Here is a 13,617-nt window from a genome sequence, read left to right as displayed (position 1 = left end):
CTTCAGGGGACACCGGCGAGTGACAGCGTCCTAACGCTCGTCTGCTGCTGCGTTTTGCAGGGAGCCTGACGGCCCTGGTGTGTCAGCATTCTATCACGGCCTTGGCCCTGCCCTGCAAGCTGCTCATTCCAGACAGAGGTACGTGTGCGGCCGCGGTCGGGCCGCTGGCCGTGTGAGTGGGGTCGCCTGCCGAGTGCCGGCCACACCGGTCCAGCGAGAGGCGCACAGAAAGGGTTTCCCTGTCTTGTGCTCCGTGGGTAAACCCCGAGGCCAGGGCAGAGGAGGCCGCCTGTTGCACCCCAGCCCGGGCAGGGGTCCCGTCGTCACAGCCTGGGCTTTGTGACGGGTTTCTCTGAGCGGAGACTCTGCAGCTCTTAAATGTAGAACGCCTGAGCGAGAGGCCTTCAGGCCACACACACACACATATCTGTGACGACAGAATGCCGACATGCGGCGCTGGGCGCTGGGCACACTTCCCCTTCGCCGCTGTGGTTGATCGAAAGCAGCCGTAATAACATGTTAAAAACAAGTAACGCTCACGGCATGACGTGCAATTGGATCTTAGGGCCCAGCTCCGTCCGCAGAGTTGGCTTCACACAGTTTACTCCAGAAAGAGCTATTCACACTGCAGGTCCATGTGGGTTCCTTCTTATAATTCATTTGTTCACATCAATTAATTCAGAGGCCAGGAAAATATTTGCTGGACTCTGTCATCCCAGCCTTTGCGAAGGATATGATGGCACTTGCGCGGGCTGCTCTGCTGTCACCACGTGTGAATTCAGTGACCAGTGTCGCACTGCGAGGAGGCTGCTTTTCTACCAGCCGTGCTCACCTCTCTTTTCTCGCTCCTTCCTGCAGACCCGCTGGAGGAAATAGCAGAAAGCTCGCCCCAGACGGCCGCCAACTCCGCTGCTGAGCTGCTGAAGCAGGGGGCAGGTCAGTCACGCTTCCTTGTCCCCGTGGCATCCAGTGACACGCCTCCACCCTCCCCAGCTGCTTCCTCTCCTGCTGTGTTTGAAGGTTTCCTTTCCTGTGAGAGCTGCAGGGGCGGGCTCCACGCGCTGGAAATGTCCCTCTGACTCAAAGTCAGTGGAATGAACCTCAAGCCCCGTGTTTAGTTTGGGGAAACAGACAGGATGTGGGTGACCTGCCCTTCAGCCCTCAGTGTAAACGTCTAGACGATGTGACTCGGTCATCGACATGAGCCAACGGGTGACCCACGCACCCCAGGGTGACACAGCCCCCCAGACAGCAGGCTCTCCAGGGCGCTTTTCTCTTTCTTATTAATAGACTTTATTTTTTAAAGAGGGTTTAGCTTTACAGCAAAACTGAAGTGAATGTACAGACTTCCAGTGTCCCCTCTGCCTGCCCCCCACATGCACAGCCTCCCCGCTGTCCACACCTCCTACCAGATGGGACATTTGTCACAAGGATGAACCAAATTGACGTTGTTATCACCCAGAGTCCCCATTTTGCATTAGGGTCACTCTTGGTGTTGTATCTTCTGTGGGCTGGACAGATGTCTAATGACATGTCCACCACTAGTGTCTCACGGGGTGTTTTCACGGCCCTAAACCCCTGTGCTCCGTTCATCCCTCCCCCCAGCCCCTGGCAACCACTGACCTTTTCCTGTCTCCATAGTTTTGCCTTTTCCAGAATATCACAGAGTTGAGCCAACAGTGAACAGCCTTTTCAGACTGGCTTCTGTCACCTAGTGACGTGCATGGAAGGCTCCCGCGTGTCTTTCTGTGACTTCACAGCTCATGTCTTCTTAGCACTGAGTGGTGACCGACTGTCTGGGGGCACACAGTTTATTTACCCGTCACCTACTGAAGGACGTCTAGGTGGCTTCCAAGCTTGGGCAGTTATGAACAGCGCTGCTATAAACATCTGTGTGCAGGCTTTTGTGTGGACACACGTTTCCATCCGCTTCAGTAAATACCAAGGAGCGGGAGCGCTGGATTGTATGGTGAGAGTGTGTGTAACGTTGTAAGAAACTGCAGACCGTCTCCAAAGTGGCCGCGCCGGTGTGCATCCCCACCGGGAACGAGTGATCCCCGGGGCGCCACGTCCTGGCCGCCGTGTGGGGTGGCCCGTGTTCTGATAGGTGAGCGGTGGTGCCTCATTGCTGATTTAGTTTGCATTTCCCGATGACATGTGATGGGAGCATCTTCTCAGAGCTTACTTGCCATCTGGTAAGGCCTTTGGTCCATTTTTTAATCAGGCTGTTTGTTTTCTTACTGTTAAGTTTTAAGAGTTCTTTGTATTTTGGATAACAGTCCTTCATCAGTTGTGTTTTGCAAACATTTTCTCCCAGTCTGTGGCTTGTCTTCTCATTCTCTTGACAGTGTTTCTCGCAGAGCAGAATTTTTAAATTTTAATTAAATACACTCTATCCCTTATTTCCTTCACGGATCGTGCCTTTTGTATTGTATCTAAAACACCATCACCAAACCCACGGCCGTCTAGATTTCCTCCTGGGTTGTCTTCTTGGAGGTTTATAGTTTGCATTTTACATTTAGACCTGTGGTCCATTTTGAGTGAGTGTTTGAGAAGGGCGTGGAGTCTGTGTCTAGATTCATTTTGGCTTGTGGATGTCAAGTTGTTCCAGCATCGTTCCTGAAAAGAGTGTCTTTGCTCTATTGTGTTGCCTTTGTCCCTTTGTCAAAGATCAGTTGACTCCGTTTATGGGGTCTGTTCCTGGGCTCTCTGTTCTGTCCCATGGATCTGTTTGTCTATTTCACCATCACTGTTATTTAACATTTTCCAGTAGATGCAGAGTTAATGGGACAGTGGACGAGTCAGCCATGGCCAGGTCAACCGAAACAGTCTTACTTTTAGATACTAAAGCCTTCTCTTCTGGCTTATCATTTCTAAGTCATGTTATCATGTTTCTAAATCACACATAGCACATAGCAATAACTGCAAGTGTTTTGTTTCTCTAAAGGGTGGGCCTTCCGAGGGTCAGGACTCTAGTAAGAACCTGGGGTCTTTTTAACCATCTGAGGTGGGCATTTACATAGAGTTAAATTATGCATGGGTGGAGTTTACATCCTTCAAAAATCTCTTGGTTCTAGAACACATCGGAAGGTAGGAATTTCTGTCCAGCCACCTTCACGGCTCCCAAGATAAGGCAACAGACAGGTGTCCCAGAGAGCGAGGCCACTGCAGAGCAGCCCCAGCTACCTTCCGGAAGCAGCTACCTTCCGGGAGTTCAAGGTCGTTTACACAAGTCCAGAGCAACCCCGGCTGGGAGGTGTCAGATGGTCTGACCTCTGATCGCTGCAAAGAAATTGAGGTTTTTTTCTTAAGCCACATGTCATTTGCTGTCCCAATTCACGTAGATCCCTGGACCTCTGGACTTGACCATGCTTTGGGACTCGCTGGTCTAGCTTCCTCGTAAGTGGGGAGCCCCAGACAGACTGTCGGCAGGGCTGGACCGCGCACAGCATGAGGCACAAGCTTTCAGAGCTCTTCAGTTAATCCGTTTCATTTGAAACCGATTGTGAGTGTGTCCAGTCTCTAAAACAATCCCGTGTATGTTTTTAGTCTCCATTCTTAATTGGTTCCTGTTGAAGCAGAAGAATGCAGTGTCGTCCTAAAAAGAAAGGCATTTTTACCAGACTCCTGGCAGACTTCCCACAAGTCTTAGGGCTGTGGTTTTACCTTACCGTTTGTAGTGTATTTTCTTTATAAAAGTAATGTGTGTTCTTTAAGTTAAAGAAAGGAAGACGCAGAAAAGCACGGGAGACTGGATTACTCAGAGACCTGTCACCCCCAGGCAGACACTGAGTGCCGTTCCTTATCTCTCGTAGCGTGAGAAGCTCAGCTGCGGTTTTGCAAATACCCTGTAGATCTCTGTCATGGTCAGCGGCTGAGTGACTGTTCAGTCGTGCGCCGCAGCTTTTGTGGTTGTTCGTCTAGCTTGTTTCTAGCATCCCCAAGCCCCGAATGTGCTTGGGAGGCCACCTTCCTTCCTTCCTTCTTTTCTTGATTCTGGATTCTGGGTCACCTTAGGACCCCACATTCCCAGAGGGTAGGACTGGGTGACAGCCTCTGGACCCTGCACATTTGTCCCATGCTGGCAAATTGCTTTCCTGGAGTAGCCCAGCCAGTGCCATGCAGTGCCTCACGCTGGGGGTTTGTGGGTGCTGTGTCATCCAGTCACACCAGGCATCACGGCTCTAACTCCCTGGACAAGAGCACTTGCCTCATGAATCTGGATGTCCTGGGCCTGGCCTGGCAGGACAGACACAGCAGGGACCCTCAGGCCCACCTCTCTGCTGCTGGACAGTAGAGACTCGGGGGCTGACGTGTGCTCAGCACAGCTGCTGTGGAGGGCAGTGCCCCTTCTGTGCTGAGCAGAGTGACAGCATAGCTGCCAATGGAGAGAGAGGTGCCCCAAGCAGAGTGCTGCTGCTTCCCGGCAAGGCCGCATGTGACGCTGCCGGGGTCAGGCAGCCCGTGGCTGCCACTGTGCGCCCCGCGCAGGCTGTGCCAGCTTTGTGGGATTCCACTGAAGTTAGGTCACAAGTTTCTCTCTTCCTCCTTTGTAACTGCCTGGTTAGCATGACAGTGGGACTAGTGAATCAGACGCGGAGCCTTCGCTCTCCTAAACCACAGAGCCTCGAGCTCTCCGGCCGCCCTTCCAAGTCCTCCCTGCGCACGCACACTGTTCATTTTACTGTTTCAACCGTAGCTCAGACACGGCTTTATTCTGCTTCCGCATCGCCACGAACATGCTCCACGTTGCTGTACAATTTCCATGCTCACCACGTGCTGGTTGCTTGGTGCTCCACTGAGGGGCTGACTCAGCCCCTCCCCTGTTTGGACACAACTTGTCCCAACTTTTCTCGCCATAATGTTGTGTGGCTCCGCCTCTTCTCCAGCTCGGCGGCCTCACATGGTCGTGGCGTGTGTCCTTTTCCGTCCTCTCAGAAGCAAGACCTATAGCTTAGCAGGTGCAGGCGGCTCTCCTGACCCTCCTGAGTCCTGGCCCAGGACGGCCATCCTGGCTGACACCAGGTTTCACAGAAGCACCTGGTCTGTCGCAGCTCTGCAGGCACTGAGCTCTGGGCCGGCCAGTCATCGGTCTCCACTCTGAGCTCCGAGCAGGGCGGTGATGGGTCCGGGCCACACGCTCCCCTCTCGGACGCGTCCTGAACTCCAGTCATGGTTGGACTCTTGTCCCCCCAGCCTCACATGGAGACGCCAGACGCAAATGGCGCAACAGGGTGAACGCTCGTCCTGGGGTTACCGGGAGGGTCCCCAGGGCACCAGTGGTGCATTTATTCTCCGTGTTGGCCTTGGGGCAAGTGTCTCTGGGTCACCCAGTTTCCACACCTCAGAGTTAGGGGCAAAGGGCCTTTGCATCAGGTGCACCTGGCACAGGCCACAGGTGCAAGCCGTTGGTGAACCCCAGGGCCACCGTTGGCAACTAAACGTCTGCTTCCCTCGTCCGCAGCCTGCAACGTGTGGTACCTCAACTCCGTGGACATGGAGTCCCTCACAGGCCACCAAGCCATCCAGAAGGCTCTGAGCATCACCCTGGTCCAGCAGCCACCACCCCTGTGCACCGTGGTTCACTTCAAGGTGTCGGCCCAGGGCGTCACCCTGACGGACAATCAGAGGAAGTGAGTGTGGGCGGGGCTGCACGGGGCGGGGCTGCGGGCAGGCAAACACCGGGTCACGCGCGGGGCAAGCGCCAAACTGGCCGCGGCTCGGGGAGCGCCGCAAGGGGCGGGGCTGCGGGGCGGGGCCGCGCGGGGCGGGGCTCTTGGGCTCTAGCGATCCATCTGCCTGTCTTCCTTCCATCAGAGGGGTCCAGGCCCCCACCTGTAGGCTGTTAATGTGGGGCCCAAATGCTTTTTCTAAAGAATCAGTAAAATCAAACATTATGCACACACCTGGGTAATTTACAAATGCAAAATCTTTTAAGCCATTTCTGTAAAAAATACTCTGAGAGTGATAGAATCCATATCACTTCTAACTGGTGGTGGTGCTGGGTCAGGTGATAGTGTGACCTTGCTAGATATCCTTTCAGTGTCTATATAATGTAATTGTTACATAATCACATAAACGAATCAATATTAATAAGTTATTATCACCATGTTCTGTGTGACTGTCCAGATAGTAGATGATGGTTCAGTTTCAAGCCACTTCCGTCAGAGCAGCCCGTGTCTGATTCTGCGGAGCAGGTGGCCCAGGGGCCCTTCGTGGCCCCGCCTGAGCTGTGTCAGGTGCCAGACAGAACACTGGCAGGGGTGTCCCTCCCGCCAGCGGAGGCTTTGAGCGCAGGATCCAAGGCACCTCCGGCGCAGTCATTACTGATGTGTCAGGAAACAGCCTGACGTGACCGATACGGCACCGTTCACCGGACAGACAGCCGGCAGGAGCCTCCTGGGCACCAGCCAGCGGGCTCAGACCGGCGACCCAGGCTCTTCCTGTGCAGCCCCCCCACTCCTCAGGCGGCTCTGGGGCTAGTCTCTAAGGGAGGGTGGGGTCTCTGAACAGAACCTTCCACCCACTGCTGTTATGGCGAAGCAGGTTGGAGGGTTTCACCCATAACCCTTCTCCAGCTCAGGACAGGGGCATGGCGGGGGCCGTGAGCCTCGATCCTTAGATCTAGGTGCCTTTGCCCCGGCCACTCACCAGGGAGGGGACCGTCGGCAGGTCCTTCCCCCCATGACCCTCCGTTTCCTCATCTTTCTGCATCAAAGTCACGGTCTTGGGATTTTAGTGACTGGAGTGAAGTGAGCACGTGGCAGGTGCCCAGCACAGCTGAAGGGCAGACATGGCGGGGAGTGTGGCGGTTCCTGCCCGCTTGTCCCCTGGCTCCTGCCACCTGCGTTTTTCTGATCTCTGATTTCCCGAGTCCTTATAAACCCTGCGGAGGTGTGTGTGTGGGGGGCGGGGGAGCATGTCCATGGCATTCAGGATCTGTCCTGTTGCAAGACACAGAATTCAAATTCAGCCTGACTGGGGCTTGACAGGAGGCTGTACCCTCCCCGATCACCCACATTAAAGGGCTCCTCAGGGCCCCCGACTGGACCGTGTCCAGGCCTGTGCCTTTCCTGTGCGCTGGCCTCTCTGTCTCCTCCTTTCTTCCTGTGTCAGGAGCAAAGCCACCAATGTCTGGGGTGCAGCCTCTCCCAGGAGGAGGGACGGGCCCAGCTGCACACGTGTGTGCGGTCTCCTGACCATGTGGACCTGGGGCGGGTGGCGCTCCAAGGAGCAGGGGTGGGGGACACTGGCAGGTGAAACAAATGATGCCATGACGTGAACCGGGACCAGGGACAGAGGGGTCCTCTGGTGGTTCCACCAGTGACCGTGCTGGCCCAGCAGGCTGGACGCCCTTTCCACGGGCGAGGAAAGTCAGGCTGGAGACGGTGGGCGGGTCCCTGGCCAGGGCAGGCAGGCTCCTCGGTTTGGTCCCATCTGCCACGCGCTGCGCTTCTCCTCACGCGGCGACAGTTTTCTTCCCGCGAGCCGGCCCTCCCCAGTGCATGTGCTGCTCGCTCTGCTCTACCCTCCAAACCCGGTTAAAGCGCGGACGGCCCCGCCCCCGCAGCGTCCGCGTGGGGAGCCCACCCAGGGCCTCACGGTGCCCCCCACCCGTGTCCGACAGGCTCTTCTTCCGGAGGCACTACCCCGTGAGCAGCGTCATCTTCTGTGCGTTGGACCCTCAGGACCGCAAGTAAGACCCGAGCGCGCGGTGCGCGGCCTGCGCCCTTTGAGGCGGTGGCGACGGTAACGTGACTCTTTCTTTTTTCTCTGCTTCGCAAGGTGGATGGCGGACGGCCTTTGCTCCAGGTGAGCTGCCTGCGCCCTGAGCTCCCCCGGGGAACTCGGGCCCAAACTTCCGAAAGGTCCTCGTAAGGATGTGACAGCGATGTCAGTGGGTTTGGGTTTTGCTTTCCCAAAGCGGAGGCGCTCTGGTCGCGCCCGGGCCGGCGGGTCTGCCTGCTCTGAGAGCGCGCGGTGTTCGCCTTCGGTCCCCGGAGTGACACGGAAGCAGGAAGCAGGTGGCGCAGGACAATGGGGCTGCAGCCGTGGGGTCGGTGTGAGAAGGAACAGCTGTGCGCGTGGGCACAGGGGGAGGGGCACGAGCATCTTCAGATGCAGAGGGACGCGCCTCCTGGCCCCGCGCTCTGGGGCCAGCCAGGCTCCGGCGGCCGGGCTGCCTGGGATTGTCTGCGGCCCGCATCACCTCCCGCAGAGTGCCAGGAAGGCAGAGTCACGGGTCCTTTCCCAGCACTTCTGTTCTCCTCGCCCCTTTGTCCTGGGCTCTGACCTAGTGCTCAGAGGCGTGGCCGGGTCCCTGGCATGGCCGAGCCCTGGGCTCTGGCTGCAGGGCTGGCAGTGCCTCCAGCCACATGGAATGTGTGTGACGTGAACGCCCTCAGCTAATCCCTTCCGTGGTGTGGAAACCACTAAACTTAAACAAAACAATCCTTCATCTCTCTGAGAGGGAGGAGAAAGGCTTTGCAGGGACTGGGCACCCGGCAGTCACTGTGTCAGTTCCCAGCTCCTGGAAACCTGTTCAGATAATGGCTTCGATTCTTCTAAGAGGAATAATTGGACATGCTGTGGTTTGCACAGCCCCTCAGCTGTGTGTCGTGATGACGCAGGCACACGAGGCCCCAGGGGAGACTCTGCCCTGTGTGTGTGTGGGGGTGTGATCTGACCCCCAGGGGCAGCCGGGTCCTCCCTGAGGGCACTGGGGACTGGGCTCGGCCACCCACCCTGACAGGTGTCTGCAGGCCTCAGGCCGGGCGTGGAGATGTGGCTGTGACTCCTCCGGTCCCAGACCGGAGCAGGCGGCTCTCACCTGCAAGGCGGAGCATTAGCGTCCTGCCACAGCAGGGTGAAGGCGCAGAGGACGCTGGCAGGTGTCCCACAAGGCGCGGGGCCCTGGCAGGCGTAGGTGGCAGGAGGAGGCCGGGCTGTGAGTCCCCACTCGCGCCTTGCAGGTCAGGACATTGGTGCACTGACCCTACTGTCCTTTGCAGAGTCTTCGGGTTTGTGGCCCGGAAGCAGGGCAGTGCCACAGACAACGTGTGCCACCTGTTTGCAGAGCACGACCCCGAGCAACCCGCCAGTGCCATTGTCAACTTCGTGTCCAAGGTCATGATCGGATCCCCTAAGAAGATCTGAGCCCCTCACAGCCAGAGGTGGCAGAGGGGCTGGGGCGGCCCCACTGTGTCACCGACTGTGGCCCTGACATTCCTGTCCCAGGGGAAGGGGCCCCTCCCACCCCATCCCCAAAAGCAAGCAGCTCAGCACCCTTCCCCAGAGGAGCCGCGCCCACACTTCTGCACCCCAGCGCTTTCCGGGCACCTGGTCGCCCCCTTGGGCTGCCCGCCGGAAAGGACCGTGCGAGCAGACATGGGATCCCATGCTCTTGCGTGCTGGCTTCTGGGAAGGGAGGACGCCCAGCCCTCTCTGTCGTGGCCTCTGTCCTCCCACAGCAGTGATGCCATTAACCTGAGGGGACGCCTGTGTGATGAAGGCTCGTGCAGGGCAGGCCCTTCTGGAACACTGGGGCACAAGCGAGGGGACGGCGCGATGGGCTGTGAGGACGAGGTGTCCCCCTGGGTCAGAAAGCCCCACCCCGGCCTGGTGATGGCCTCAGCGCCACCCCCACTTGGAGTCTGAAAGGGGCGCTGGAACGCGAGAGAATTGGAGAAGACGGAAGTCAGATGTCATTTCCACAGAATTTCTGTTTTACTTTTGCCAAATTATTTATGGTCACGATTTGCCACTGCTGCCCATGCTGGTGTGCCAGTGCCATGTCCCGCCGGTGTCGGGGGCACCAGGACCGAGGGCGGCACTGCGGACCAGCTCCCGCGCGAGCTGTCAACAGAGTGTGACTTTGCCTCCAGCGGCCTGACCAGCGCTTGGCCGCTGGTCTGTCGTTTCCAGGCTGCCGGTGACATCCTTCCTGGGGAGGAAGGTTCTGGAAGGGTGGGGCATGCTTAGGTTTGGAAGCTCCCTCCTCCTGGTCCAGGCTTGTGGGCTCCTGAGTGAGGGGAGCAGAGGAAGTGAGGGCCTCACAGGGCGCTTGTCTGCCCGGCCTCAGGCAGGTGTCAGGAGCTGTTTATGCTGATGTGATCGCCGGTGCCAAGGCCCGTCGCTCGGTCCGTCCGTGGCCACAGGCTTGGGAGAGCTGATGGCCCTGCACGTCCCATCGACTTAAGTCACCGTCTCTTTCCGCGGGCCCCAGGCATCACCATGACGGTCACCAGACCAGGGTTTGAAAGTGCGCTTTGTGGACGCTCTGTTGTGTCAGAGACACAGCCGGAGCAGGGTTGGCACCTCAGGTGGCGATGGGCGTTGTGCGTGTGAAAGCAGTTGGTCGGCCGCGTTCAGCTCCTAGCCATGCGCCAAATGCAGGCGCCTGATTTCTGTGCCAAGCATACACCTGGTCACCGGCCTTTCCTGCCACATGGTGTGTGGCGAAGAGACTGCTGGCACCTCCCAGGCCCGAGGTCCTGGTCCCTGTGGGAGTCGAAGGTGTCCCCGGGCGGCGCCTCACCCTGAGATGGCTGACACTACGGGTGACCCAAAAGCCGCAGGCCAGACCCCTTACTTTCTGACGAAGGAAGGGGGGAAGCGAGAGGGTGGGATGGGGAGCTCAGGTGTGGGGACATCAGGGCCTCCCGCCCGCTCCCAGCACTTGAGGCACCGCACTGACTGGCCCGCTGCAACCTGTCCTCTCGGGGCTCAGGGCATCAGATTTGCTCCAGGCAGATGGTTCCCTTGGGGGGACCGGGAAGCCAGCCCCCAGGGCCCGAGGAGCTGCTACGACAGCCCCTCGTCTATGTTACATGTTACACATGCCATGTGCATTGCCTGGAACAAGACCACATGACCTTGGTGCTCACAAGAGCTGCACCCCCAGTGCCATGGCCAGGGTCCCACTGACCCCTCGCTAACCACACACTGAGCTCCTCCAGTGTTAACCTGTAACCATTTAAGCCACACCCGTCACAGTCCCCCATGTCCCCTCAGCACCGGAGACCTTGCCGTGTCTCCTTGGCCTTAACCAGTAGCGGAGTTCTTACTTTTCTATATTGTAAAGGATATATCCAGTTTGTAAATGAATGTTCTATAAACCCTTTGTATAGGCATTTTGTCTGTCCATTAAATATCATCTCTATCAGAGTATAATAAAATATTAACCATGGTGGGTGATGGGCATCTGTTTTTGTGCTGGGTGGACATGTCCCGACGGTTGTATGCAGGTGATACATGTGTGCAGGTGTGTGTACGTGTGCAGGTGTGTACGTGTGTGCAGGTGTGTGTACATGTGCAGGTGTGTACGTGTGTGCTGGTGTGTATACACATGTGCATGCGTCTGTGTTTCTGGGGAGTTTGAAGGGGATTGTTTATGGATTCAGGTGTGTTTTCCCTTCAAGAATATATTTTAAGAGTTCTGCCCTGAGACTTTTGAAACATTGTATTCAGGATTTTAAGAATTCAATTACTCGTATAATGTGCGGTATGATCGTGGGTGCTGGCAGGTTTTGCTGTGGGGCCCCTGATGGGACTTGCCAGGTGTCACCTAGTTGGGCACTCCCTCCTGAGTTAGGTGATGGGAGGACCCTCTGCCCTCTTTCCCTGTGCGTCCTAAAGCTCGGAGCAGCTGTCACTGCAGGACACAGGGTGGTTGCCGGACACGCCTCAGCCTGCATCTGTGTCACACCCAGACCCCACTGGGTGGATGGTCACTGGGCTGCCCCGGGCCCCGCCTCCCTCTCCGGGTGCAGGCTCCAGCACAGACAAGGTCACCATCATCACCAGGCTCAGGGCCGAGGTGTGACCATTCATGTGGCCTAAGCTCTCTGACTGCGTCGGCTCCAGGTCAGAAGACACGCAGTGCGTGGGCCCATCTTGGGGTGGCCGGGCAGTGCGGGTCCCCACTGGCGGCCCCTGCCCGCTTCACTTGCTTTCCTACGTCCCGTGAGCCTGCGCTGCTTCCTCCCTCCACCCTTGGGACACGCCAAGGAGACGGACGCACCCATATTTTGGGAAGGTGGGCTTGTAACAACGCAGTGTGGGGCCAAGTGTGGAGGCCAGGTGGAGCTGGGTGGGTCCTGTCCAGCGGGGGTTCCCCGCTGGGCCCTCAAAACCCTTGACTCATGTCCCAAAAGGGAGTGACGGTGGCCAGGGCACCGGTTCCACATCCTTCACGGGTGTGCTTTCCAGGAACACAGTCTGTGTCTGTCGCGATGGCCCAGAGGACTATGGGGGATCCGGTGCCACCAGGTGTCGCTGGACAGGCCCCTGCTATGTGGGGGCGTCATGTCCCAGTTCATCATTCAGTGATGGGCCCCAAAATGGAATCATAAAAACTAACCGACAGGAAGGCAAGAAAACAGAAAAAGGAAAACAAGGCACAACAAATTATAATGTAGCTGACTGTGGCCCTAATTTATTAGTAATTACCTTAAATGTAAATATTTGAACTATGCCAATCAAAAGACAAAACTAAAACAAAACACGACCCAATTATATGCTGTTTACAAGACGTTTCAAATTCAGTGACATCGATAAATTGAAATTAGGATATAAAAAGATACATCATGCCAACATTAATGTAAAGAAACAAACCACTGTATCGATCCCTGGTAAAGTCCACTTGAGAGCAAAGAGAATTGCTAGACACGGGAGGACGCGGCGCCATCATAAGAGGATCAATCCGCTGGAAAGATGCAACCAGCCGAAGTGTGCGCGCCAAAGCCAGTCTCAGTGCATGAAGCCAAGTGCCGTGGAGCTGAGCTGAGAGGGACAAAGGCACAGTGGCGCTTGGGACTAGACACGACCTTCTCAGCAGCTGATGGGACCGCTAGACAGACAGACAGAAGGGGACGGAAACCTGAGCCACCCAGCAACCAGCAGGATCTAACTGACAAGCGCTGCGCCCAGCTCGGCAGCCAAACGCACCCTTCCTGCAGTGGCCCCGGCACTTTCACCGGATACACGGCTCGTATTCTGAGCTGTAGAGCGGGGATGGGTCCCCGCCAAGGTGCGTCCCCTCGGGGGAGACCGCACGGTGTCACAGACAGCACAGTGTCAGGTCACCTGGGTTCCGGCGGGACAGTGGTTGGTGAAGACAAGGGAGCCGACACTGGCTGCCTGCTGCTTACCGAGCGCAGCAGGCACCTGCTGGTGGGCTCAAGCGGAGGGTGCACACCCGGGGGGCCTGGCTGGGGGCGTGCCTCCTGTCACCTGCGCCAGGACTGCGCGGCCGGCACGATGGGTCACCCCGGTGGCACGGGCACTGGCTTCTGGTCACCGCATAGCTGCAGGGGCAGCTCCTATCGTGTAGGGCACAGACAAATGCGGTGGTCTTAGCTGCTGGCAAACGAACAGCTGAGGTGGCGATGGCAGGCGGCCCGTGCCCGTTTCCAGACAACGATGCTCAGGGTCAGAAACGGGCCTGTCGGGGCACAGGCGGGATGAAAATGGAGAATTCGTTCCTTCCCGTTGCCCCTTTTGGGGTTCGGTTTTGCTCCAGGCGCCGCGTGAGGCTGCACGTTCCAGAGCCCGTGTCCTTTCTGCGCCCGGGCGGCCCTGCGCGCCCCGCCGCGGGCTCCCGCCTGCTGCCCCCCG

At 57.4% G+C, this 13,617-nt stretch overlaps 1 protein-coding gene and 1 long non-coding RNA gene across 2 annotated transcripts in view; one reads left to right on the top strand and one right to left on the bottom strand.

Moving 5' to 3' along the window:
- TNS3 (tensin 3) overlaps positions 1 to 11,191 on the top strand; it is a 142,513-nt gene extending 131,322 nt beyond the window's left edge. Inside the window, exons 25-30 of the mRNA XM_019626569.1 lie at positions 61 to 138; positions 859 to 936; positions 5,465 to 5,633; positions 7,628 to 7,696; positions 7,786 to 7,812; positions 9,012 to 11,191. Coding sequence (XP_019482114.1) covers positions 61 to 138; positions 859 to 936; positions 5,465 to 5,633; positions 7,628 to 7,696; positions 7,786 to 7,812; positions 9,012 to 9,156 — 566 coding nt within the window. The 3' untranslated portion in view covers positions 9,157 to 11,191. The remainder of the gene's footprint in view (positions 1 to 60; positions 139 to 858; positions 937 to 5,464; positions 5,634 to 7,627; positions 7,697 to 7,785; positions 7,813 to 9,011) is intronic.
- A 1,318-nt stretch (positions 11,192 to 12,509) lies between these two features.
- Positions 12,510 to 13,601, bottom strand: LOC109373017 (uncharacterized). The gene is made up of 2 exons (XR_002122145.1): positions 13,152 to 13,601; positions 12,510 to 12,850 (listed from the first exon to the last, which is right to left on the bottom strand). It is a non-coding gene; the product is annotated as an uncharacterized LOC109373017 (long non-coding RNA).
- Positions 13,602 to 13,617: the final 16 nt, after the last annotated feature.

The sequence above is a fragment of the Hipposideros armiger genome, unplaced genomic scaffold, assembly GCF_001890085.2.
Source record: "Hipposideros armiger isolate ML-2016 unplaced genomic scaffold, ASM189008v1 scaffold_685, whole genome shotgun sequence".
Lineage (NCBI taxonomy): Eukaryota > Metazoa > Chordata > Mammalia > Chiroptera > Hipposideridae > Hipposideros > Hipposideros armiger.
Note: the sequence above shows the minus strand (reverse complement) of the source record. Positions and strands in the feature narration are given on the sequence as shown.